The sequence below is a fragment of the Saprolegnia parasitica genome (genome assembly GCF_000151545.1).
Source record: "Saprolegnia parasitica CBS 223.65 unplaced genomic scaffold supercont2.65, whole genome shotgun sequence".
Lineage (NCBI taxonomy): Eukaryota > Oomycota > Saprolegniomycetes > Saprolegniales > Saprolegniaceae > Saprolegnia > Saprolegnia parasitica.
In genome coordinates this window covers 116,250-139,609 of record NW_012156459.1, presented here as the reverse complement: position 1 = coordinate 139,609, position 23,360 = coordinate 116,250, and the positions used below count along the sequence as shown (strand labels likewise).

General features: G+C 58.0%; 8 protein-coding genes across 8 annotated transcripts; 3 read left to right on the top strand and 5 right to left on the bottom strand.

Moving 5' to 3' along the window:
- The first annotated feature begins 41 nt into the window (after positions 1-41).
- Positions 42-1,236, top strand: SPRG_11426 (hypothetical protein). Its single transcript, XM_012350427.1, has 7 exons — positions 42-205; positions 254-339; positions 389-482; positions 532-637; positions 687-793; positions 836-988; positions 1,050-1,236. Exons 1-7 carry the CDS (start codon positions 74-76, stop codon positions 1,224-1,226), a joined length of 855 nt encoding a protein of 284 aa, XP_012205817.1. The 5' UTR covers positions 42-73; the 3' UTR covers positions 1,227-1,236.
- Positions 1,237-1,320: 84 nt separating this feature from the next.
- On the bottom strand, positions 1,321-2,594 carry SPRG_11425 (hypothetical protein). The gene is made up of 3 exons (XM_012350426.1): positions 2,342-2,594; positions 1,912-2,290; positions 1,321-1,864 (listed from the first exon to the last, which is right to left on the bottom strand). Exons 1-3 carry the CDS (start codon positions 2,496-2,498, stop codon positions 1,396-1,398), a joined length of 1,005 nt encoding a protein of 334 aa, XP_012205816.1. The 5' UTR covers positions 2,499-2,594; the 3' UTR covers positions 1,321-1,395.
- A 2,299-nt stretch (positions 2,595-4,893) lies between these two features.
- Positions 4,894-7,203, top strand: SPRG_11424 (hypothetical protein; the record flags this gene model as incomplete). The annotated part of the gene is made up of 1 exon (XM_012350425.1): positions 4,894-7,203. One exon carries the CDS (start codon positions 4,894-4,896, stop codon positions 7,168-7,170), a length of 2,277 nt encoding a protein of 758 aa, XP_012205815.1. The 3' UTR covers positions 7,171-7,203.
- Positions 7,204-7,921: 718 nt separating this feature from the next.
- SPRG_22281 (hypothetical protein) lies at positions 7,922-13,054 on the bottom strand (the record flags this gene model as incomplete). Its single annotated transcript, XM_012350456.1, has 2 exons — positions 7,922-8,382; positions 8,446-13,054. The coding sequence occupies 2 exons, from the start codon at positions 13,052-13,054 to the stop codon at positions 7,922-7,924; spliced, it is 5,070 nt and encodes a 1,689-aa protein (XP_012205846.1).
- A 335-nt stretch (positions 13,055-13,389) lies between these two features.
- SPRG_11423 (hypothetical protein) lies at positions 13,390-13,954 on the bottom strand (the record flags this gene model as incomplete). Its single annotated transcript, XM_012350424.1, has 4 exons — positions 13,390-13,503; positions 13,555-13,659; positions 13,709-13,816; positions 13,865-13,954. The coding sequence occupies 4 exons, from the start codon at positions 13,952-13,954 to the stop codon at positions 13,390-13,392; spliced, it is 417 nt and encodes a 138-aa protein (XP_012205814.1).
- A 1,878-nt stretch (positions 13,955-15,832) lies between these two features.
- SPRG_11422 (hypothetical protein) lies at positions 15,833-17,217 on the bottom strand (the record flags this gene model as incomplete). Its single annotated transcript, XM_012350423.1, has 4 exons — positions 15,833-15,964; positions 16,064-16,111; positions 16,156-16,254; positions 17,137-17,217. 4 exons carry the CDS (start codon positions 17,215-17,217, stop codon positions 15,833-15,835), a joined length of 360 nt encoding a protein of 119 aa, XP_012205813.1.
- A 1,452-nt stretch (positions 17,218-18,669) lies between these two features.
- SPRG_11421 (hypothetical protein) lies at positions 18,670-19,945 on the top strand (the record flags this gene model as incomplete). Its single annotated transcript, XM_012350422.1, has 4 exons — positions 18,670-18,771; positions 18,815-18,878; positions 18,926-19,517; positions 19,564-19,945. The coding sequence occupies 4 exons, from the start codon at positions 18,670-18,672 to the stop codon at positions 19,943-19,945; spliced, it is 1,140 nt and encodes a 379-aa protein (XP_012205812.1).
- An 866-nt stretch (positions 19,946-20,811) lies between these two features.
- SPRG_11420 (hypothetical protein) lies at positions 20,812-22,695 on the bottom strand (the record flags this gene model as incomplete). The annotated part of the gene is made up of 2 exons (XM_012350421.1): positions 22,410-22,695; positions 20,812-22,374 (listed from the first exon to the last, which is right to left on the bottom strand). Exons 1-2 carry the CDS (start codon positions 22,560-22,562, stop codon positions 20,812-20,814), a joined length of 1,716 nt encoding a protein of 571 aa, XP_012205811.1. The 5' UTR covers positions 22,563-22,695.
- Between the last annotated feature and the right edge of the window lie 665 nt (positions 22,696-23,360).

Here is a 23,360-nt window from a genome sequence, read left to right as displayed (position 1 = left end):
TGATATTTCAAATATCAGTTGTGGCAGTATTCCATCGGCCAGCGGAATTGTTGGATTTCGACAACGCGCCAGCATGAACCACGAGAAGGCGTTCCTGGACCTCCTCGCGAGCTCGACCGAGCCGATCGGCGACGACGTCGTGCGCAAGAGCTTCGGCGACCAGTACGCCAAGCTGCCGGTCTGCATCAACCGGCTCATGGGCGAGGTAGACATATGCAGCATGCATGGCCTGTCGCTCATGCTGCGGTGCTAGAGTCGCATCAAGATCTTGATGCAAGGCAGCAACGTGCTGTACCAGCTCGTGACCAAGGAAGAGTCGGAGCGCATGCAAGGCCTCTCGTACGCTTCTTGCTGGCATGATGGCCATCGTCGCGACGGCGCCATGTAGGGGCGAACACCGCGCTGTGTTGCACGAAATCGAAAAGTCGGGCAACAAGGGCGTCTGGACGCGCGATATCAAGATGCAGACCAATCTGCCCGAGGTAGAGGCGACGTCCATGCGATGGCCTGCACTGCATGGGACGACAATAGATGACGATCCGCAAGATCATCCGCACGCTCGAGTCGCGCCACCTCGTCAAGGCCGTCAAGTCGATCAGCCAAAAGAACAAGAAGCTCTACATGCTCTACGACCTCGGTAAAGCCTCGCGCGCGCTCTCGACGTTGCATGCAAATGCTTTGTCTAGTGCCGTCGCGGGACATCACTGGCGGTCCGTGGTACAACGAGCAAGAGTTTGACCACGATTTTATCGATACGCTGAGCACCTTTGTGTGCCAATTCATCCGCGCCAAGGTAGAAAGATCGAGGCTCGTCGCCTCCTCATCAGTCATCTAGGGCGTCGTGACGCTGCAGCAAATCACAGACAAGGTCCACGAGTCGGGCATCGCCAAGGTGTCGCTTGGCCCGGACGAGATGATGTCGATTGTCAACACGCTCATTTACGACGAGCGCATTGAGGAAGTCCGGACGGCGCGGCTCGCCAACGGCGTACGCTGTCCTTGCATCCACGTATGTGTGGTGTTGATAAGCATCTGTCTTTTTTGCGTAGGAGATGCGCGACGTGTCGTACAAGATCTGCCGCGACGTGAGCGTCTTTGACGGGCTCTCGGAGGCGCCGTGCGGTGTCTGCCCCGTCTTTGAGCAGTGCGCGGACGGCAACATCGTGTCGCCGGCCACGTGCGTGTACCTCACCAAGTGGATGAACGTCGCCGACGACCTTTTCTAATATTCGTGGCTTCTTACGGGTCTGTCTTATGCCGTCGGGACGTGAATTCCTCGGCAGGTTCACGGTCGCGGGCGAGGAGATAAAGTTGGAGTTATTAGTATTACGGAGGGTGGGTTAACGCATACGGTGGTCTCGATCGACGACCACATAAAATAAAGAGAGCAGCCTCTTAGCTGCTGCAGGACGGGTTCACTTGCTCCCAGACCTTGATCGTTTTGTCCTTGTCGAGTGCGCCCGACGCTAGCATCGCCTTCATCGGGTGCGCAGCGACCGCCAGCACCGCGTCCGTGTGCCCCGAGAGCACTTGGACTTTTTCTTGGGTCTGGACGTCGTAGAGCACAATCGTGTTGTCTTCCGAGCCCGAGATGATCGTGGGCGGGCCACCGTGCAGCGAAAACGTCGAGAAGACGCAGAACGAGCTGTTGACGTGGCCGCTGTACGTCTTGATGACGCGGTTCCGGGCAAAGTCCCAGAGCCGAAGGCGGCCATCGAGGGTGCTCACGAGTACAAACCGGCCGTTGGGCGAAAACTTGGCAAACGACACGGGAATGATCGCGTCGTTGAGTTCGTTCGAGAGCGTGAGGGTGTTGAGACACTGCCCGGACGCCACGTCCCAGATACGGCACAAGCCGTCGTAGCTACGCATGCAAAGATGAGCCACCGTGCAGGCAACGAACGCGCGTACCTGCTCGTGACGAGCAGCGTGCCGTCGCGGTTGAACGACGAGGCGGTCACCGGGTCCGAGTGCGCGGGCAAGATGCGCACGGTGCGGCCCGTGCGCACGTCCCAGAGACGCGCGGACTCGTCAAAGGAGGCGCTCGCAAGCAGCGTGCCTTGGGGATTGAAATTGACGGAAAACACATAGTTGGCGTGGCCGCGCAGCGTCGAGACGGTCTCGCTCGACTCCGTGTCCCAGATCTTGACCGTGCAGTCGTCGGACGCCGACGCGATGAAGCGTGCGTTTGCCGACCACGAGATGTCCGAGATGCCCTGCTCGTGGCCCGCCAACGTCTGCTCGAGCGCGCCCGTGCTTGCATTCCAGATCTTGACCGTCTTGTCGGGCGCTATACATCCCGAGATGAGGCCATGCAGACGCAAGCTTCGTATCGACGTACAGGCCGAGGCGAGGAGGTTGCCAAAGTTGCTAAACTCGAGGCTCGAGATGGCCTTCTTGTGGCCGAGGCACGTAAACTTGACCTGGTACGGGGCGCGGCCGGCGCTGCTCGAGGGCTTGGTGGCGGTGACCGGGAGGACCGCGTCGACTGTCGCCATGCTGCTGCTGGCCTCGGACGACGGACCTCGCGCGTTACTCTTCGATTCCTGGACTGCTCTGACTCGGCCCAGGCCCTAGCGGCATAGAACCTCCACAAGCAGCGAAAAACTGCACACCAAAGCTTCGGGCCTCCAGACCTCTCGTACTCTATACTCGCTTCAGATATCATTTGCGACAGGATATACAATGGCACAGGTTTAACACCGCCGACACAGACCTCTTGCAATGCCGTCAAAGTGAGCGCGATGCGAGGCAGTGCGCCATGACCGGTACGACGATTACCGGCACGATAATGCAGGTGCGCTCTAGTGTGAACAACCCGTCCCAAGCAGCTCCGTAGCCGTTGTCGAGCCGGGTGTCGGAACCACCGCGTCGTAGTCCATGAGGCTCTACTCTGTGCGAGAGCGAGGCCAAGAGCGTCGGTGCGTCGTCGTAGAGGGCCTCACGAATAGGTGTCGGGCCAACGCGCGTTTTGTTTTGTTCGCGTCGAGGTGATTGTGGCCAGGCTGTGTACTCCACAGAGTATGCAATGTCAGAGGTTATCAGCTGCGCGTGGCCATGTATTGTGACAGGTCATTTCGGCGAGCATCGAAGCACATGGGATCGAATAAAAGTACGGGATTCCCATAGAAATATCAAGACAATAGAATGCGTTGTGCGTAATGGCGTGCATTTTTGTGTCAGGCTGAACGCCACTCATTTGCGCGGCTTGAAGGCGCTTGCAGTCGGGGTCGTCGAGGGAATAGAACCGACGGCAGCGCCGACAAGAAGGTTTTCAGTAGGAATTTGAATGGCACGAGAAGAAACGAGGACGATCCTCGGGTGTCTTTGAGACGCGGACGAGAATAGTACTCGCTGCGGGCGTCTTGGGCGATTGATATGGTACCCTCGTCGACAGACAACCTGTGATCGCGGTGCGCGGGTGTGCTATTGCACACAGATCGCACCAATCACATCGTGTTCCGACCATGTGCCGCGATTCGATTGGCCAGCTCGGGTTGCTGTTCCCGTGCCCATCTGCAATACTTTCTCATGCGATCATGGAACAAGCCGCGCGGTTCTTGGCGCCTTCGGACTTCCAAACGGTCGTCTTTCAGCGTCTCGTCGCCAAAGACGACGAGCGATGAATGATCCGACTACGCCGCGTTGCTTCTTATAGCGAGCACCAATGGAAATGCGTCCTGCGATGGACGAAACCAATCCAGGTTTACGTGTGCAGCAAAAGGACGTTTTTGTGTTGCCAGAAGTAATGTCGTGTAAGGTTTATGAGCATTTTTCTCTCTTGAGAAACGACACGTTGGCCGCTCTTCCTTGGGACTTGGGTCTTGCAAACCAGCGCACCATGTCGTAGACATGTGCCGCCTCGTCATGCGTGTCGGGTGGCTCATGGCAACGTGGCCGGGATGGTATTGTAATAGCTATAGACAGCACAACTACAAGGGAAGAAAACCCTTGAGCCTGGATACTATTCGCTCGCTGCTACGACGTCGTCGGCCACCGGCTCGCTCGACCGGCTACAACTGCTGGAGCGATATTCTTCCCGCTGCACACGCACGACCGGTGCAAGGACGCCGTCGCGTCACCAGCGTGTCGCCAGCCCGATCGACGACGCAGCGTATGTACAGGGAAGGGGCCGCGACGACACCGACGTTGCGTGCTGCTGACCATCGCCGCACAAGCATCGACGGCGGTACAACTGCGAGTCCCACGAGAAGAGCCGGAAACGGTGGCGTCGATCCGGAGAGCACCACATTGCTCACACCAAGTCCTACATTTGGAGCAGCGTTGGTAACTGGTGCAGTTGCAACAGTCGGCTGCGACGCGCGATCCCTCCTCGAGCGCGTGATAACCAAGCAACGCCGGCGATCTCTGGCCCGCGACGGCTCCCTGCCTCGTCGTAGCAGATGCGGCAATGAGCATGTCCTCGTTGATCCCATTTCTCGTGCAGTCGGATCGACAAGCGTACTCGACAGTGCGCTACAGCGTCAACGGCTGCGAGATCCCAACCGCCTTTCCGACAGGGTCATTATTACCTTGATGTGATCTTGCACTTTCCATTCGCGATTGACGTTGAACGCGTTAAAGTCGTTGGACGCAACGTTAAAGGGACTGTCGCTGCCGTTGCTGCGTGGCAGTGTGCCGTTCGTCTGCGAGGTCGACTGCCGTGCGGCAACGAGACATTGGTGCGCTCTCACGCTGCGTGGTGGCCTACCGGTTCGGTAGGCCACCACGAGAATGCGACCACCGGTGCCGTCTCGGACGTGCGTTAAAGTGCGTTAAACATCTGTTAAACGTCTCTGTCACGCCGAAGAGGACTGATCTTCCTGCGGTGAGTCACATCGACATCTGAGCGCTCCAGATCCCGCGCCCAGTCTTGGATTTGCGCCCATCACCATGATGTTTCATGGGTCGCAGAACGGCAGCGAGGTCTTTCGCAGGGCGGCGCAGCAGTCGCGGACCACGACGACCGACTCGGAGCGGTGGCCGCGCACGTTCCTCGAAGACGCCAAGAAGATGAATGATGACGCGCTCCTCCTGCGCGGCGAGTCAATCACGCGCCATGTTCGCCAGCAGATTGCGATCCAGCACGACTTGCTTCGGCACCACGAGACGCCGATCCGGTCCGACTACAGCGCCGAGACGGCCACGTACACGGTCTTTGCCTCGACGCTCATCACGGGTTCGCTCGCCGAGGTGCTCAATGTCTTTTCATGCGACGCGCAGCTCGGCTTCCAAGCGTTTCTGGCTCGTGTCTTTGGCGCCGAGCTCATCGAGGTCAAGACCGCGCGCCGGCTCGCCACCGGCGTCGCGTCCTATATGCGCGACGACGACGACGACAGCGCGACCGTCGTCTCGGACGTCCCGAGCAGCAAGAGCAGCGACGACGTCCGGAAGCGCAACGTGGCCGGTGCGATCAAGCACGCCAAGTTTGAAACCAAGCGGTTCTTCTCGCGGACGCGGCACGACCTCGTGTTTCTGGATGCGATGCAGCAGCCGTCGCCGTCGTCGGTGCTCCGCGCGTTCAAGTCGCTCGACAACCCGCATGTGTACCGCATGGCGGACGCGAAATGCAAGCTCCAGCACGTCACGTCGCTCCTCTTTGGCTACCACATTGAAGAAATCCGGTCCGACCGTGTGCAAATGGCCTTCTATGGCAATCATTTTGGCCCGAAACCGAGCGGGTCGTCGTCGCCAAGCGCGTTTGGCCACCATGTGCTCCACCGGCTTGCAAAAGGACTTGCGATCCTCGCCGACGCCGTCGTCCGGCGACGCCTCGCGGCGCACATCACGACGGTCGACGCCGCTGCGCTGCACTCGGATGCGTGCACGCGCTGTCTCAAGCGCACGCCGCTCCGCAAGCAAGTCGTCTGTCGGCTCTGCGGCCTCAACTTTTGCCATGCGTGCTCGAGCATTGAGCGCGTCGAGTCGGCGACAAGCGTGAGTTTCGAGCTCCGCGTGTGCCTTGTCTGCTACGAGCAGTGCAAGGCCAAGTACATTTTGACCAACAAGGTGCTCGCGACCACGTCGCTGACGGCGGCCGCGGCACCGGTCGCACCGACCGCCTCGATGCGCCGACCCAGCGTCCGCCAGCAGCGCGTGAGCCGTGCGGGCAAGCAGCTCGTGCAGGCGCTCAAACACTCCAAGATTGCAACCCACGAAGAGCTCTTGCACCGCATTAGCGAGCTCAGCGACGACGGGTCGAGCCAGTCGTTTTGCCAAACCGATGTCATGCAGCTACTCCAGTCCCTGCCCGAAGAGAGCACGACGCCTCGGAACCTTCGCCACTCGTTCATGACGCCAAAGAGCAAGACCCCTGCCGCATCATCAACGACAACAACGACGACTACGACGACGCCCAAAGCTCGACCAAAGATCGATCTCTGGACCGGCTTTCGGACGCCGCGCGGCAGCGACTACAAGGCGCAAGACCACAGCAATCGCTTTGAGCGTCTCTCGAGCTCCGAGGGCGAGGCACCGCCGCGGCCGACACCGTCATGCACACTGCCCACTCGGTCGAGCATGCCGCAGCCCAAGACGATGGTCATGCCGGCGCCAGCGCGAACCACGTTCGTAACACCACCACCGACGAAGGCATCGGCAGTGCCGCCGCCCCGTCGAGCCGTGTCGGCGTCGTCGCCACGAACCCCGATGGGCCGTAGCTCGATCCAGATGGAGATTTCGCTCCAAACGTCGCGGGAAGCCGAGCAGCTGCGGCAAAACATCTTTGTGAACCACGCCATGAACTCGGAGCTGGACGCCATGTGCGAGTCGCTCGTGCAGGACGTCGAGGTCGCCCAAGCCTACGTCTGCGTCGTCTACAAGGGCCAGTGTATCCTCAAGGCAGCGTTCGGCGACAACGTGCCGCACATGATTTCGCCGGCGTGCGCTCTCAACCTGGCGGTGCTCTCGAGCCGGACACCTACGTTTGTCTCGGACGCGAGCGTCGACGCGCGATTTGCCGCGTCGCCGCGCGTCACGGGCGCCGAGAGCATCCGCTTCTTCTACGGCGTGCCGCTCATCACGAGGGACGGCATTGAGCTCGGGACGTTGTCGATCGCAGACGACATGCCCCGCGGCCGCATGGCAGCGACGGCCAAGGACCGGATGGCGCGCGTCGCCGCCGACGTGTTGGCACTCATGGAGCAGCAGAGCCGCATCGCGCTCGTTTAAGTCCAACATATTATGGTTCTATTTAGTTGTCCCTATCTTTTGACTTTCCGTGGTGGTGTTGGGCATATGGCTCTTGTTGCGCGCAGCGATTCAAATCGGGTGGCGTCACGGATTCCAAATCCATGGGCTCCCGACACTCTACTTTCCCAAGCAGTGAGCTACTACTGCACTGTAATGAAGTGCTTTCTGCCCACTTCGTCTGTGGCACCATTATATGTAAACGTGTTTTGCCCTCTCTACATGTTGCACCAACGACTTTGTATAGTACGTAGAGACTAGCGCTATCTTTCTCTTGATATTTGCTCGCCGGCCGTGGCAGCGGTGGCGCGGGGTGCGTCTTGCTTTTTTCTAGTCGCCCGGGGCGCGTGCGGCCGCGAGGGACACCCATGACGGCACGCTCCAACGGTTCTTCCAGGCGTCACGATCGGCGGCGACGTCGCACAGTTTGTCGAGGTCTTCGAGAGACACCAGCGACTGAGGCGGCATCAGCGATTGGAGATCGCGGTGCAGGACGATCGGTAACGTGACCTTATTAGTGCGGCTTAAAAATGGGGCACCTCAGGCGGGGGATCAACGCGGGCGGCGACAACGCTGGCAGCATGAACGCAGTTGTTTTGTCTCCGCAACAAATTTTATGACTGTCTACAAGTCATTGATCATTTGTCTGCGTGTCTGATACCCTAACCCACCAGCTAATCCCGTCGTCATTTCAAACGGCACTCAAGAATGACCACCTTTGATTTATATGTCCCTAGCAAATGCGATGTAGAGGAAGGACGGCGCCGACCTCAAACGGACACTCCGCCTCGGGCACGACGACAAAGGTCCGCCAGCACTTGATGTCAAAGACGTGCAGAACGCCGTGGTAGCGCCACGTCAAAAGCCCGCCCATGACGGCAGTCATACGATCCATATACGCGTGGCCATGGACGATCCAGTTGGTCATGTTGGACGAGTAGACACTTGTGGTGTTGAGAAGAAGCGATGGCGTTGGTACCAATGGAAGATTGGGGTGTCGCAGTCGCTCGACACAAGCCATCAAGAGAACACAGCTGAGACAAAGACCGACGTCAACGCCGACGCGGCTCCAGTGACCCAGCTCGACGTAGCCGCTCGTACACACCAGAGTTACATCCATGTCGATGTAGCTGCAGGTTCGGCGCACAGAGGTAGTGTACTCTTGCGGATGCATGGAGGACCAGGCTGCCGCGACTATGCACGCTGCAACCGAGCTCTTCCACGCATACAACCTCGTGTATTGCCGAGTGACACAACTCAAGAGATCGTTGGCGATGTAGACGAGCCACGTGAGCTCGGACGTAGCCAGGAGCGTCGGGAACCACGCTAGCGGCGACGCTTGAAACCGAGCGCCGACGCCAAACGCAAGCAGCTGTAGAGATGGCGTGTTCAGCAACCAAAGCGCCGTGATACCGCGAATGATGAGCAAAGTTCGACCAATCCACGCGTGGCCAATGAGTCGGTTCACCGAGAAGAGGTTCATGCCTTCGATACAACCGCGGCAAACAAAGATGGCATAGTAGGCAGCAACTCCCGCACCCACCATCATGGCGCCTGTAACGTACCGGACACACTGCTGACAGACGTATGAGAGACGCGTCGGGATCACTGCCTCGGTGAGAGAAAGGGTTGAGAGCGTCGTGTAGCGGGACATGGCCGTGACTGTGCCGCCGTCGCCTTGAAACGAGACGACTTCGCGCTTGCCGACAACCCAATCGGCCAAATAGTTCCAGCCAAAAAACATCCAGGTTCGGTCAGTCGGATCCAGAATATTGATTCGATACAGCTCGATGTTGCTGGTTCGGTTGATGTACTGGGTCATCTCGATCGAGAGATTGTGGGTGTCGGCCTCGGCCGCCACTGCCAATTCTCCAAGCGTAGTTGGATCTGAAAAGTAGCTTGTCGCAAAGGTATGGGACGGGAGGTAGATGGCTTCGCAGTTGGGCTCGGCGTATACATCACTTGCACAAAAGGCTCTAAAGTCGACAGTTGGCTGAACGCGATGCACTGCATCAAACGCAGCGAGGGCAAAGACGAGGCCGGTTGTGGACGGTGTAAAGAAGTCGAGGTATTGCCACGAGCAAACTGTGTCGATGCCGTATAGCGTCAGCAGCGCCCTTGATGGCCGGGATCCCGGCAGGTCGCTGCCGCACATGAGGTTACCCCCCACGAGGCGCAGGCTTGTGTCGTTGAGCAGAGCCTGTGGCAGCTGACCAATGTATGTCTTGGCAGGCAGATTGAGAAATTGCCTCTGGGCTTCAAGGTTGGAGCTGGTTACAGTGGCGATCGCGTGCAGAATGTAGCGGTAGAGCGCAAGCAGCGACGTCGGACAGCTGACGTACACCATGTCGACGGCGCCAAACGGTCCCAACGAGTTATCATACAGCGCCAAACCAGCGTTGAGCGGCGACGAGAGCGTCAGGTTCTCAAAGAGCAAACTCGCGCGTGTCGCATTCGCAAAGGCAAAGTGGGGACTATTGCGCAAGAGCGACAAGCCACCGATGCTGGTCGCGTTGGTGCTCACGGCCCAGCGGTCGCTCGCGAGTCCCCAGTACATGCGATGCGACGTCTGGTAGTCGAGGTGCACGACGCCTCGGCGCTCACTGATGGGCAGCGTATACGAGAGACCGAACGGCGTCGAAATCACCATCGAGTCACTGAGACCCGTGTCTTTGAAGTTTTGCCACTGCAGCAAGAACACCGAGATGCCACGGTTACTCCAGTACTCGACTTCTTCTGGCACAGACAAGGCATTTGTCTGAACACGGTGCAGCCACTGACGACCTGCCTCGGACGCTGCCAAGTCGTTGCCGATGCCAATGTCGAACGAGGAGCCCCAGCAAGATTGCCATACCGCCCAGTCTTGTACATTACGCAGACTCGTCTCGAGGTACCGGGCACCGTTGTGCTGGCTGAGATCTGCACACCGGACCTGACGCTGGCTGGTGCTGGCCATCTCCCACGTCCGATCCAGGTCGAGCCAGCAGTACTGCGTAAACATCCACGGCAGTTGACACGGATGCATGGCACGGAGACCTGCCACCAGCTCGTGCAATGGCGCGGATGCATTGAAGAGGTACCGGCGCGCTACCGTGGGATACCACGCGACGGTGATAGCCGACGAGTTGTACGACTGCAGTGGGTCCCCGAACGCTGGGTCGTGCAGTGCAATCGAAGCGTCGGTGGACGTGAGGAGCTGGCGGTTGAAGGTGTTGGCCAGGAAGGCGTGCATGCCGGTAGCATTGAAGCCGGCCCAGCCATAGTCGTTGGCCAGCGCCGTCTCCAAGACGCTCAAGTAGGCCGCGTTACTCCAGAGAGTGATGCCAATGTACGCAAGCCCTGTACACCGTAGGAAACTCTGAACCGACTTGCGGCCCAAGACGGAATGTGAGACCCTTGAGGGTAGCGAGAGTATTGACGGTGCGCTGAATGGTAGCAGTGTGACAGGGGCTTGCACTGTAGAGTCCAGCGCTTCGTCGTCCGACTGGATAAGAAGCCATAGCTTAAGGTCAAACACGTGAACGCGGTTTCTCCAGGTCAGCGGCACGAGCCCGCACATGATCGCCGTGACCAGGCTCAGGCGATGACCTGTCGAGGTGGCATGCAGGGGTGCTATCGGTGGTATAACAGCACTTGGGCGAGGCGACGCACTAGTAGAGTCAGGGTACCACAACGACCAGACAAACGACGCGGTAATAACAGCCCCGACGACCGCCACAAGGGCCACACTCCGCTCAAAACGGCCGACGCTGATGACGCCATTGGCACAATACGTCATTTGGTCCATATTGATAGCGAAGCACTGTCGGTCGAGCGAAGAGGTCAAGGCGACGGGCGCCAGCTGGTCAAGCAAAACGATCGCGAGCCAGCCAAGAAACGGAATCGGTAGCGCCGACCAGGCGGCACTGAGTGGAAGCAGCACGCCGTGCGCCACGTGGGCGAGCCAGAGACAGTCCAGTGCAAGCACGCTTGACGTTGCGATCGACCGCGGCGCTAGCACGAGGCGTGCGACATCATGTAAAGCCGTTGTGTCGAGTGGCGCCGTCGCCAAGCACAGAATGGCCGCAGCACTTCGAAACACCAAGAAATTTCGACTCACCCACACGGAAGCGACAAGAGGCGCAAAGTGAAACCAGTCGTAGCCAGCATCGCCGCTAACACAACGCAGTCCAAAAACAAGCCCGGCCAGAATCGCTAGAGTGCCTGTGGTGACGGTTGCAAGGTACCAAAGGTACGGGCCGAGTGCTGCCGGTGGCACGATCGGGTCAGCAACCACCGGAGCGTACAAGCCAGAGAGGAGTGTGTACGTAGCCACGTCGCCTTGGAACGAGACGACTTCGCGAAAGTTGAGTGCCCAGTCGTAGACATACATGGCGCCGAGAAATGAAAAGTCGGGTGCGAGGAGCAGCTGCTGGTCCATAGAGATGGCTGTCTGGTTGGTGTAGAAGATCTGGAGAAAGCCAACGTCCAGCGATGAGAGATCCGAGAGCAACACCTGATCCAGCGGTGGTAGAGACAATGCGTCATACAGCGTTTTAGCTTTCGCCACAAGTCGCTGACAGGCAATAGCGTCGCTGGGAAAGGACGCGCAGACGTCGGTCGTCGACACGGAGCCGCCGAGAAGCCAGAATGCAAAGACGGCATTGAAGCTGTGCCACTCGAGGGTCAACGGTGTCTGGCTGCCGCAAACGTCATCGAACCGAAACGTTTGCTGGACAAAGCTCTGCCGTCGTCCCAGAGTGCACATGGGATTGCCCGAGACAAAGCCGAGCTGACGATCTCTCCAGCGCCGAGGTGTCACGAGCAGCGTTTCGCGCGACATATCAACTGATGGCAGCGTCGTCGACGCAACAAGTGCTGCAATAAGGGTCGCTTCGAACGCTTGCACAGCGGTGAGAAGGCGCGGTGGTGGTGGTACCCACTTGGCGTCAATGCTACCGAACGAGCCAAGACCATAGTGGACGGCTTCTTGCACTGGTTTGAGTGTACGTTGCGTAGCGAACGCCTCGATCCGACTCGCGTCCACGTCACCAAAGTAGTTGGTGGTACCCCGAACGAGGCTCCCGTTGGCCCCATTCGCGTACAAGTCGTTGTACAAGAGGTTGTAAAGCGCCCGGGTCGTTCGGAACGTCCACCGATTAGTGCTCGGTATTGTCTTGAGCGGCAGCGACAATCTCTGACCGAGTGCTGTCTCGACCAAAATCGACTCGGACACGCCGATGCTGATGCCGGTGCCGTACTGCAGCGTATAGCGGTCGAGACCGCACGACGCCCAGAGTGCGACTTCATCGGACTCGGCTGCCCACACATGCGTCTCTAGAGATGAGAGCCAAGCTGCGCCAGCCGGTCCGCTTCGCGCAATCGGATGGGCGATCGCCGACAGAAAAAGACCTTGGGTCGCGTCCACAAAGCCACTGAAATCAATGTTGCGGAGAACGGTCTCGAGGTGCACGGCGCCGTTCGTGGCTTCGTACTGAGCACACCGTGCTTGGCGCTTTGTAGTGTATGCGAGCTCGTACGTCTTGTTGAGGTCGGCCCAACAGTACGGCGAGACCATTTTGACGACCTGCGTTGCGTCGAGGCGGCGCAGACCCCGCACGCCATCGAGAAGACGCGTGAGCTCTTGGTACATGATAAGGCGCGGATATGCCGGGCTCGTGCCTTGAAGTGACGGTACGAAGGAGGATTGAGGTCCAAAGACGTCGATGTTACCGGATCTTGAGAGAACGAGGTGGTGGTTGAGGATGGCGACGAGGATAGGTGCCGCCGTGTTGAAGTTGGGGAAAAAGTAGTCGGTCTTAAGGTACGAGGCAAAGACAGCGAGGGCGTAGGCGCTGAGACCAATCGAGGCGGCGACAGAGAGCATGCCGCTGAGCTCAACGAGGCGGCAGCCAAGCCAGTGCGATCGCTGAGGTGAGCATATGTGAGAAATGCTAGGGCCCGTGGCCACGGACGGGCAAACGTCAGTCTGCAAACGTCAGTCTGCATTGGTGCCGATGTGACGCGTTGAACCAGCACTTGATCAAGGTGGCCCTTTCGTGACGGTTACGAGTTTGTCTCTGTCGGCCAAATGTGCAAAGTTGACAGTGGTGGAATTCTCATTCTTCGCTGGAGCAGGCATTCTTCGCTGGAGCAGGCCCACAAAGGACCCCGCATTCATTCAACGAGTCGTGTTAATGAAGAGAGCATCAACTAGGCTATCTACTTGGCATTATTGGTCAAGGCGTGTACGACGAGCGCTGGTTCAAGGCACAATCGTGCCGCCACGTCGCGCTTGGCATGCGCGGTTGCGACTTGCAATGCCGTCATGCCCTCCTATTGCACAAGTGAGATGAGCATCGTTTCCCTTGGGTACATAATGGTTACCTTGTTTTCAGCAAGGATGTTGATCCGTGGCTGCTGCGCCAGCAAGTACGAGACCATGATGGGAAAACCCTTTCGAGAGGCCGCGTGCAAAGGCGTGTTGCCATCCTACACGACAACGTGTCCAATCTCTCGTTGCCAATCCAGTGTATCCTACATTGTCGGCCGCGTTGATATCGCAGTCCGGGTGCTCGACGATCGCACGCACCACGCTGCGGTTGCCGCGTTCGCACGCACAGAACAAGGCCGTCGCGCCATTGGCCTCCTACACTTCAATCTCCAAATCGGCAAATCAACTAAAGTCATGCGGTACCGCAGAGCGACCGTTGACGTCGATGGACGGACACTCGAGAAGCGCGCGGAGAGCATCCATGTAGTCACCATGGGGCTCGACGGGCTCCATGGCTTCGCACATAACAACCGCGTGCAGTGGCATCGTCATTGCCGTGTTCCGAAGGGTTTTATGCCAATCCGGACCGGTTTCGCACCGCGAGTCGTGGACCACTGTCGCGTTCACATCCACAAGAGGTAGGAGCGCGCGAAGGACATCGCCGTGGCCGCGGATCACAGCATGTGCCAGTGCCATCGACCCCTTCTGTGTTGTCTACATCATCCTCTCAGTACCCAAGATTCAGAAGCGAGAGCGCACGTTTGGGACGTCAATTGGTGCACCCAGCTCTAGCAGGCAGCGCACCACGGCCGCATGACCCAGGCTACTCGCCAGTGCGATGACCGTCGTCGGCTCCTACTCCAAAGATACGCGGCCATCGCTGATTACAATGCATGTACCGATGTCTGGTCAACGTATGCGAGGTTGGCGCCATGAGCAGCGAGAAGCTGTAGCATATCCACGTTCGCATGGACGGTCGCAACGAGCAGCGCCGTGTGCCCATACTAGGTCGGTGCCGTGTCGAAAACAAATTGTGGCGAGGGTAGGTGTACTGACCGGATTGATGGCTTCCAAGTTCTTGACGTGGGGAAGCAGCGCCGCGACCGTGCGTGCGTCGCTGTGCATGACTGCGTCAAAGCAACGGAAGATGTTCGTCCTAATCGTCAGTATTAGTGTCAGTTGGAAGGACAGGTTTTCGACCGTTTCTAGGTTGGCATCGGCACCGAGCGCGATGAGCCATGACACGATGTGCGGTTGGCGGTGCAGGATGGCGAGCCGGAGGTACCGTATGCATGGGCTAATCGATTCAGCCGTCACTTTTTATAATTTCGTTTCGTCATTTTTGCGAATTAGACAAATCTAAAATCCTAGCGTAACGCGTCTCAATGCTGCGCGTTACAACACGTCGTCAATCCGAGAAAAACTGAAGGAGCATACCGTCCAAATGTGCACGTTTGAACGTTTGAGGTCAAGTGCTGGCTCGCGAGAATTAATTTTTTTGAGAAGCATATAAAGGGCAGATGGATCAGCTTCCACAGCAATTTTAAAAAGTGCGAATAATAATAATGACTCAGAAACCTCACGATTTTTATGCAATTCATAGCGATTACTATATTATTTTATGCAGAATTGATTAAAACGTTTTGCATTTTTAAATCAACAGGTGAAAAAATCAGAGTGCATTTTATTCATCTTTTTTACAGGCGGCATAGAAAAATGCCATATTAATGGCAGAAATAGAACGGCCACGACGTGCTCTTCCTTTTTCAGATCGAACGACGAATTAAAAACATCCACAAAACTCTCCATCGAGCAAAAAAATCAGTGAACACGGACAAAGATTAAAGGAATCGAGATGCGATTAGCCCATGCATACGGTACGAGAAATGCTAGCAAAAAAGATGAGTGTCTCGAACGATGGTGGCGCTGCGCACTTGAAGCGTCTTTGTCTCGTTATAACACAGAGCGCCCTCGTGGATATCAAAGTACGGCAAGAGCAGCTCGGCGACGTCGCGCAGGCCAGATGCAATGGCTTGCGTAAACAACGTCGAGTCCGCCTACAAAGCATAATCCTATGCGGTCGCCAGTCGAGATGACATTTTTGTACATCGGTCGCGATGTGTACATTCGCGCCGGCCGCCAAGAGCATCGACAGGATGGCCAGTCGAGCGTCGTCTGTTCGGGGCGACTTGACCGCCCAAAAGATGGCGGTGCGCCCGCTCTGCGCCAGTCCATGACAGACCATCGAGCACGTTTTCAAGGGATCGCACCTCGTCCACTGCGTCAACATTGATCGGCGCTTCTTGCAGCAGGCGTGCCACGATGGCTGTTTGACCCACGCACGCGGCGCGCATGAGCGGTGTGATGCCGTTCTACATAACGGCGCAGTCTTTACAAGGCAAGAACATGGAGGCAGTGACGCACCGAGTCGGCCGCCTTGCCGTCGACACCGGCGCGGAGAAGCGCGTCGACGACCGAGATGCGGCCGTCGGCGCAAGCGCAAAGCAGGAAGGGTTCTCCGTTCTATGACAACAGTGCAGTAAAGACGGCATTGCAGCGAGGCGCACCAATGAAATGTTGAGATTGTCCATCTTGGTGATCAAATAGCAAATAGACGACGACATTGTCGTGGCCTCTGTCGTACGCGCCCTTAATGGGAAGGACCTCGCCCTAGACGCGCATGCGTCATCGGTGATTATCGCGCAGTGTCGTACCACGTTGGTTGGCGCGACAGTGGCGCCATGCTCGACGAGAAGCTGCACGATCTCCAAGAGACCATTCATGGCCGCAGTGTAGAGAGCATAGTCACCATTCTATGATCGTCGTCAAGCCCAGCCGAGAAGCACGTGCGTACGGCAGTGATCGCGTCAATGTCCGACGTTGGCAAGAAATACTTGACCATGTCGGGCTCGTTGTAGTGCACGGCGAGCAAAAGGGGCGGACCCTAGAACGTCACTTTCGTATCCTCACGAGATGGGTGGTGGTACCGGAAAGGCATGCATGCCCTCTTGGAGCGTCGTGTAGAGCTTGACGAGCCCGAGCGAGTTGGAAAAGGTGGCAGCTTCGAGCGGGCTTTGCTTTGTCTATCAAGTGTGTTAGCTCTTGCCGGGTTCAAATACAAGGGACCGCGAGGTCGTGGGACTCGCCCGGACGCATCATGGCCATGGACGCCCACGCAATCTTCATGCGGACGTTCGCATGCTCCACAAGCTGCCTTTGAAATCGCCTAGTAGAGATGTAGCGGCGGCGCAGCAGCGTCCGGAAGTACCGGTGTCTCCAAGCGCGGGTCTGCGTCGTGCGCCAGGAGGAGATCCAAGAGCTCCGGGTTCCCCGACGCCAGTGCTGTTGTCAGCGGCGAAGCGTGCGCAAAGAGCACATCTCGCGCCATAAAATGGCCCACTGGAAGCTGCTGGTGCTCGTCGGGCAGCGGCGTCCAGAGCCGCGAGCTGGGCGACGCACCCCGCGCCAACAGATACGCGAGGAATTCCACGTTGAAGGTCGTCATCGCATCGGCGACCGCAGCGTGCACAAGACTGAGACCTGTCAATGCTTGGACCACATCAAGTGAATCGCCGTGCGTATGCAAGCACGCGATAATGTCCTTACGGAGGTGCGCCACCGCGTAGGTCATTGCATTGCACCCGTGCTAGAAAGGACATGTTGCAATCTGAAACAGCCATGGCGCCACTTTGCACCTTGTCGACAAGATCCATGGTGGCGCCACGCGCCAAAAGCACGTCCGCTATCGCCTTGTGGCCAGCCGCCGCACCCGTCATAAGGGGTGTGCACCCGTTTTATTGACATCGCAAGCAAGCTCGCGACACAAGTCGACGGTGCAGGTACCTCGTTTGACGAGTTGGGGTTTTCGCCCTCGTCAAGCAGGCGCGTCACCAGCACCGCGTCATTGATTTGCACCGCGTTGAGCAAGGGTGACGTGTCCTATACCATTGTTGCGATGCCGCGTCAAAGAAGGAAGCGGTAGTACGGTGGACGTCGTGGTGTCAGCGACGGCGAGAAGGGCGGGCATTACGTTTGTCGAATTGGACGCCTAGCGATCACGTCACGCAAGGGTGTGAGCAGGTACCATACAGTACCTGTTGCATGCTAGCAGAGGTCTCGTTGGTCATTGTTGTCGAAAACAAGTATGCTGGTCAGGGCAGGACGTGGGTCGTCTCGATTTGCAGCACGGTTCTCTTCGGCACTGTTCCTGTCTTGCGTCGGCGTGGTACCGTATACCTCATAACAACTCACCACCAAAATCGGCCAAAAACGCCCTTGGTATGTGAGTTGGAATTTTCCAGAAGGTGGGTTATTATGTCTAATTTTTTTCTTAGCGTGTTACTCACACCCCACTAGAATAAAGTTGACTTGATTAAACTATACTATTTTTGTTGCATACTCAACAACAAAGTCGCAACCAAAAGTAGTATAGTTTATTCAAGTCAACTTTATGCATAATTGGTTTCCGATGGTGAGCTATTGTGAGCGCCGAAATCGGCCTTGGTGAGTTATTGTGAGGAAAATCGGCTCAAGTGGGTGATTTTGAGTGGTGAGTTGTTATGAGGTATACGGTACTGTAGCCCCGTGCAGTGGTACCCCGCACGGACGCGAGACAAGAGGCGCCAAGTGAAACCAGTCGTCGCCGCCAACACAACGATCTAAGAACTCAAATACTATTGCATCAACATCGGAGTTTGTCGGTTCCGCCCTCGGCCGTGACCACCGCCGTTTTGCTACGCAGTCCTCGTCCAGTCTGTGTTGAACTGAGTGTTCTCGTTATTTTACGGATTAAGGGTCGTATTTCTAGGGTCGTCCTACCTCCAACCTAATATCCGGTAGGCACGAGTTACCGGCATATGCCGTTTTCATCTTGCTTCTTCCATGTGTTCCTTGTGGCACTTGCCGAGCGTGGCCTTATTATGGTGACCGTCTTCAGTGACATTCGTGTCCGGATGGGGGGGAGTCCGGATAGAAAATACGGCGCATCGGGAATCGAACCGGCGACCTCGGGAGGCAGAAGCAGGAATCATACTGCTCGGCTCAAGCGGCCCCCCCAACGACCAGTCTGTGTTGGGACGTGCAGGTATTCGCACCCAGTAGGTGCAAGATGCGACAGACAAATACGCTGCCGTCCCAAGTCGGTCGCTGCAAGAAAATGGATATCTTGAGCGCTATCCAAACGCATTGGAGGTCTATCTTTATCGTCGTTTGGCTCCTACAGCAGCATTATGCCCGAGGACGACGCCTTGGTGCGCCACCTCGATCAGCTCAAGAAGGAGCTGCAAGCCAAAGGCGCCTCGAAAGCGCAGATCGCCATACAACTCGACAAGGTACGATGCCCTTGCGCGGCCATAGACCGATCTAGCAGCGTAGGAGTACATGGCCAAGCGTCCGTACGTGTCGCCAGCATTCACAAAGATGGAGGTGCTCGCGATCGGTACCTCCTTCCTCGTCGATGCTGCGACGATATGCATGTGTTGCTAGTCTCGGCGTACGACGAGAGCGTGATTGCGCTCCAAGAAATGGGCAAATCCGACTTTTTAGACCCGCTCGGGTGGGATTTCCCGCCGTCCGAGGCCGTCCTCACCACTGTGCGCTGCGTCCTTTGGCTCTTCAACGTGCCGTCGCCAAAAGCCACGTCTTCTGTGCTCTGGTCGGGCGTCTGGGCCGCGTGGATTGTCAAGAACATTGATGCGCACCTGTGCGGGTGGGAGTGGGTCGCTTGCAACGAGCCCATGGGACTCTTCACCAAGCCGTACGACCTCTCCCGCCTGCATCTCGACGACCTGCAAGCGTCGCTGCCGTCGACATACCGCGTGCCGCCGTCCGATCCGTCTTGGCTGCGCATGCCCGCGTACCTTTTGCTCCGCGACTGGGTCTCCTGCGCCGTCGACCACGTGCACATGCAGACGCATGTGCTGCCGACGGCGGTCGCGGCACCGTACTTGGCCAAGGTGCTCGAGCCCCCAACCCGGACGCCCAAGGAAAACGTGTGGTTCATGGCGTACACAGAGGACGGCGGTGTCCCGTACTACTACAACCGCGACACCCAAGCGTGCGTTCTCGACGAGCCGCCGTAGGTGCTTGCCTCTCGTATGTTTGTTGTCGATGCTTCTGTGCAGGAACTTTGACGGCGCCAGAGTCGTCGTGCCCCGCTTCATGGAGCTGCAGATGCTCGAGGTCCTTCTCTCGGACGCCAAGCTGCGTGCGGACGTCGAGGTGCGTCGCGTCGCCCTCGAGCTCGCGCGGGACAAGGACAACGCGTGGGTCGAGTGCGTTGACCTACCCACGAAGGCGCGCTACTACTACAGCTTTCAGCGCTGCAAGATCACGTTTACGCGGCCCAACTCGCGCAACATCCTCAAGGCCGAGAGCAGCCCGGCGTACCGCAGCGTCGTGCGCATCCAGAGCGCGTACCGGCGGCGGCAGGCGCTCGCGCTGGTGCGGGAGAAGCGAGCGAAGCGACAGCACATGCCACGCTTCGCGTCGCGCCACTTTGCGTAGTACAATCATCACATTAGAGTACAATTACTCGGTCTTGGGCTTCTCGAGGCGCAGCCAGTTGCGGCGGACGACGAGGCTCCAGAGCAGGCACGGCGCGAACGGGGCCATGACGATGTAGAAGCCCTCGACCGCGTCCGTGTAGTGCTGCAGCACGTAGAGCACGATCGCGAGGAGCGTGAAGAGGCCCTACATGCCCGCGACGAAGTCGTAGTTGATCGTCTTGGCCGGGGCAAAGAGGTCGAACGCCATTCCTGTCTGTCTCTTCCGTGGCCGCGTGGTCGAAAATGAAAAGCCTCGAAGGCAGAGATCGAAGTTTTGGTTTCTTTAAACTTCGATGGTACCGCCCAGCATCCAGCTCCAACAACAATATTGTGCAGCACCAGAGCGCTCGCACCGAGCGAAACGAGCTCTCAATACTCTAGCACTGCTGCAGATGTGCACATGCACTCAAGCCCGTACAACAACTCGCGTTAAATATGGCCCGTAAAAAACTGGGAGGGATGCAACTGGGAGGGATGCACCTGTATTGATAGTTAGTAGTCGCAACCTGCACCCGTGGCGGCAGTGCGCGCGTCGTCGAGTACACACGTCGAGGAAGATGAGACGCAGCGCCGTCGTGTGTGACGACCAGCGTGTGTCCGAGCGGTGCGTACTTTGTCCTCCACGCCGCCACGGCAGTGTGCTATCGGGGGTAGGGTAACTGTCCTCGACGAGCTCCCACGCGCATCCACCGCAACAACCAAAGCGAGGGCACACATGGAGGACGACACTTACTAGTCTTCTGCGTCCATGTTGGGTACCGCGTTACCTCACAAACTACCAACAACGGGCTCATATAATCAATCAAGGGGTGGATTCACATACAGTTAGTAGTCGGCGGTCTGCTCGTCGACGCCTTGTTCATCAATCTGCTTGGCGATCACGCGGGCGACGACCGTGTCGCCTGTGACGTTGACCGCGGCCGTGAACCGGTCGACAAACCAATCGAGGAGGAGGAGCGTCTGAAGCGCGCCAGGCACTTGGTTGGAATTCACCGACGTGAGCGACGTCCAAATGCAGTAGAGCACGGCCGGGCAGCCACCGGGCACGGGTGCCACGGCCATCGAGCCGACGAGACTCAGCACGATCGTCAAGAAGAGGTCGAGGCCCGAGAGCGTCGCGCCGGCGCTGTTGGCCAAGAACACAATGCCAACCGAGAGGTAAATCGCCGCGCCGTCCTTGTTGAGCGGCGCGCCGAGCGTAATGACGAAGCGTGCAAGCGACTGACTCACTTCTTTCGTGCCTTCGACGCAGCGCATGCACACGGGCAGCGTCGCGGCGCTCGACGCCGTGCAAAACGCAAACAGCTGCGCCGGAAACATCTTGAGCAGGTATGGGTATGGGTTCATGCGCGCGAGGAGGCCGAGGAAGAGCGGCAGCAGCATGCACGTATACACCACGATCGCAATGCCCAGCGTCAGCAAGAACGCGTACGTTTGCGCAAAGAACGCGCGGCCGTCGCCAACGATCGGCTGCTTGGACGCCGCGACGCCCGCGATCAGCGACGCGACGCCGATTGGAGCAAGCACGAGCAGCCAGTGCACGAGGACCGTGCAGACGTGGTTGACTTGGCGCAGAATGTCCATGACGTAATGCGTGCCCGTCGAGTTTTGGCGGTAGTTCTTGCAGACGGCGGCGCCAAAGAGAAGCCCAAACATCGCAACCGAGAGGACGTTGGTCGACACCATAGCCTTGACGACGTTGTCGGGCACAATGTCGTTGGAGATGTCAATGACGGCTTGGGCAAACGTGCGCTTCGGCATTGCGCCAATGTCGGCGTTCTTCACAAAGACGTTGTTGGTGTCGCGCATGACAAAGGATGAGTTGGCCATCGCGCGCGCATCCAGCGGGTCGCGGCTCTCGCACGTGATACTGCCGTTGGTCGAGAGCGTCATAAACTTGTCGTCGGACGGGAGGCTGCCGCAGCGCAGCCACATCTTGGCGTCCGATGTAATGTCGCGCTGCTTGTGCGAGGCATCGATGTTTTGAAACTGAGACGCAAACGCCAGTGCAATCACAAGCCCGGTCGTGGCCGCGAGCACTTTCGTGAGCAAAAAGTACAAGGCGACGCGCCACGAAATCGCTGTGCCCTTCCCGATGCGCAGCATCTCGGAGACGCTGAGCGCCATGGACGACAGCACGAGCGGGATCACAATGCACGTCATGGCGCGGTAGAAGAGCGACCCGACGAGCGAGACCCACTGCGCCGCGACCGGCGTGATGTCGTCGCCGTTGAGCGCCTTGTAGTTGGCGAGCACGCCGCCAACAATTGCGCCAAGCACCGCGCCGATGAACATGGCCGTCGGGCTGCGCATCTTGGCCGTGAAGCCATAGTCGCTCGGGTTGTACGTGGGCGGCTTGCGCGCCGGCGTCGGCGTCCGGTGCGTAGGCTGGCAAAGTTGGTGCTGGGCGGCGGGCGCGGCACCGACATGGCCCGGTGGTCCCGGTTCACGTCGTAGAGGAGGCCGTGCGTGCTGGCTTTTTGATGCTGCTGCATCTCGATAAAGTTGGCTTGCGGCGTCGACTCGTGCGGGATCTCGCCATCAAAGAGGATGATCCGGGGGCGGGCGGCGGCCATGGTTGCGAGGTCGTTGATCGAGGAACCTGTCTTTTCACCAATGATGTACAAACCACGCTCGTGTTGTCTGACTCGGCGCGTGAGTCGCGCCTCCGCTGTATCCGCCGAAGCAGCAGCTGGTGCCAGTTTGCCCTTTCTGTTAAGCGTAAAGGTGCGTTATAACACGACGACCGGGCTCGGCTAGTTGCACGCAACGTTACACAAGCTCGCTGTCGCAGGGTCCCGACGCGCCGTCTCCTTTATGCAGACACGTGCGTACAAGCACTGCTCAGGCGCTCTAGAGTCGCCACGACGTGGAACGTGGCGCGCACCCACATCTACAAGCTAAGTACACGCAGAATCCGCGCTGGCGACAAGGCTCGTCGAAGTACATGGGTTAGGAGGGGCTTTGGGAGGCAGGAGGCGTTTGTTCCGAGTGAAGCGAGATGGCAGTGGATATCATTTTAAATTATCATCCATGATCAACCTTGCATGGTGAGGACGCAGGGACTATTACAGCGCGGCTGGTATCGCTCCTCGTTCGATCTCTGCTGGGTGACGAGAAACGGTACGGTATGCCATAGAGACCGAGCTTGCTGGCTTTGCTCATTCAACGGTTTGACTACCAAGCGACATCTATTTTGTGCATAGAGAATACGCCACCAGACAATCCACGGGACTCGTCGTGGGACTTGATGGAGCGGACGAGAAACGCATGGCGTGCATGCACATGTAGCTGCGTGCGACTAGCCTCACGGTGTCGTCGACGCCTAACATCGTAGCAAACCCCGTCACATAACAGTAGGGCCCTGGGGGGTA

Excerpts from the sequence above, each read along its gene's own strand:
- SPRG_11426 (XM_012350427.1), top strand. The coding sequence starts at position 74 with ATGAACCACGAGAAGGCGTTCCTGGACCTCCTCGCGAGCTCGACCGAG. Across the intron at positions 340-388 it reads GAGCGCATGCAAGGCCTCTC|GGGCGAACACCGCGCTGTGT; the intron begins GTACGCTTCTTG and ends GGCGCCATGTAG. Across the intron at positions 483-531 it reads TGCAGACCAATCTGCCCGAG|ATGACGATCCGCAAGATCAT; the intron begins GTAGAGGCGACG and ends GGACGACAATAG.
- SPRG_11425 (XM_012350426.1), bottom strand. The coding sequence starts at position 2,498 with ATGGCGACAGTCGACGCGGTCCTCCCGGTCACCGCCACCAAGCCCTCG. Across the intron at positions 2,291-2,341 it reads CAACCTCCTCGCCTCGGCCT|CGCCCGACAAGACGGTCAAG; the intron begins GTACGTCGATAC and ends CGGGATGTATAG. Across the intron at positions 1,865-1,911 it reads ACGCTGCTCGTCACGAGCAG|CTACGACGGCTTGTGCCGTA; the intron begins GTACGCGCGTTC and ends TTGCATGCGTAG.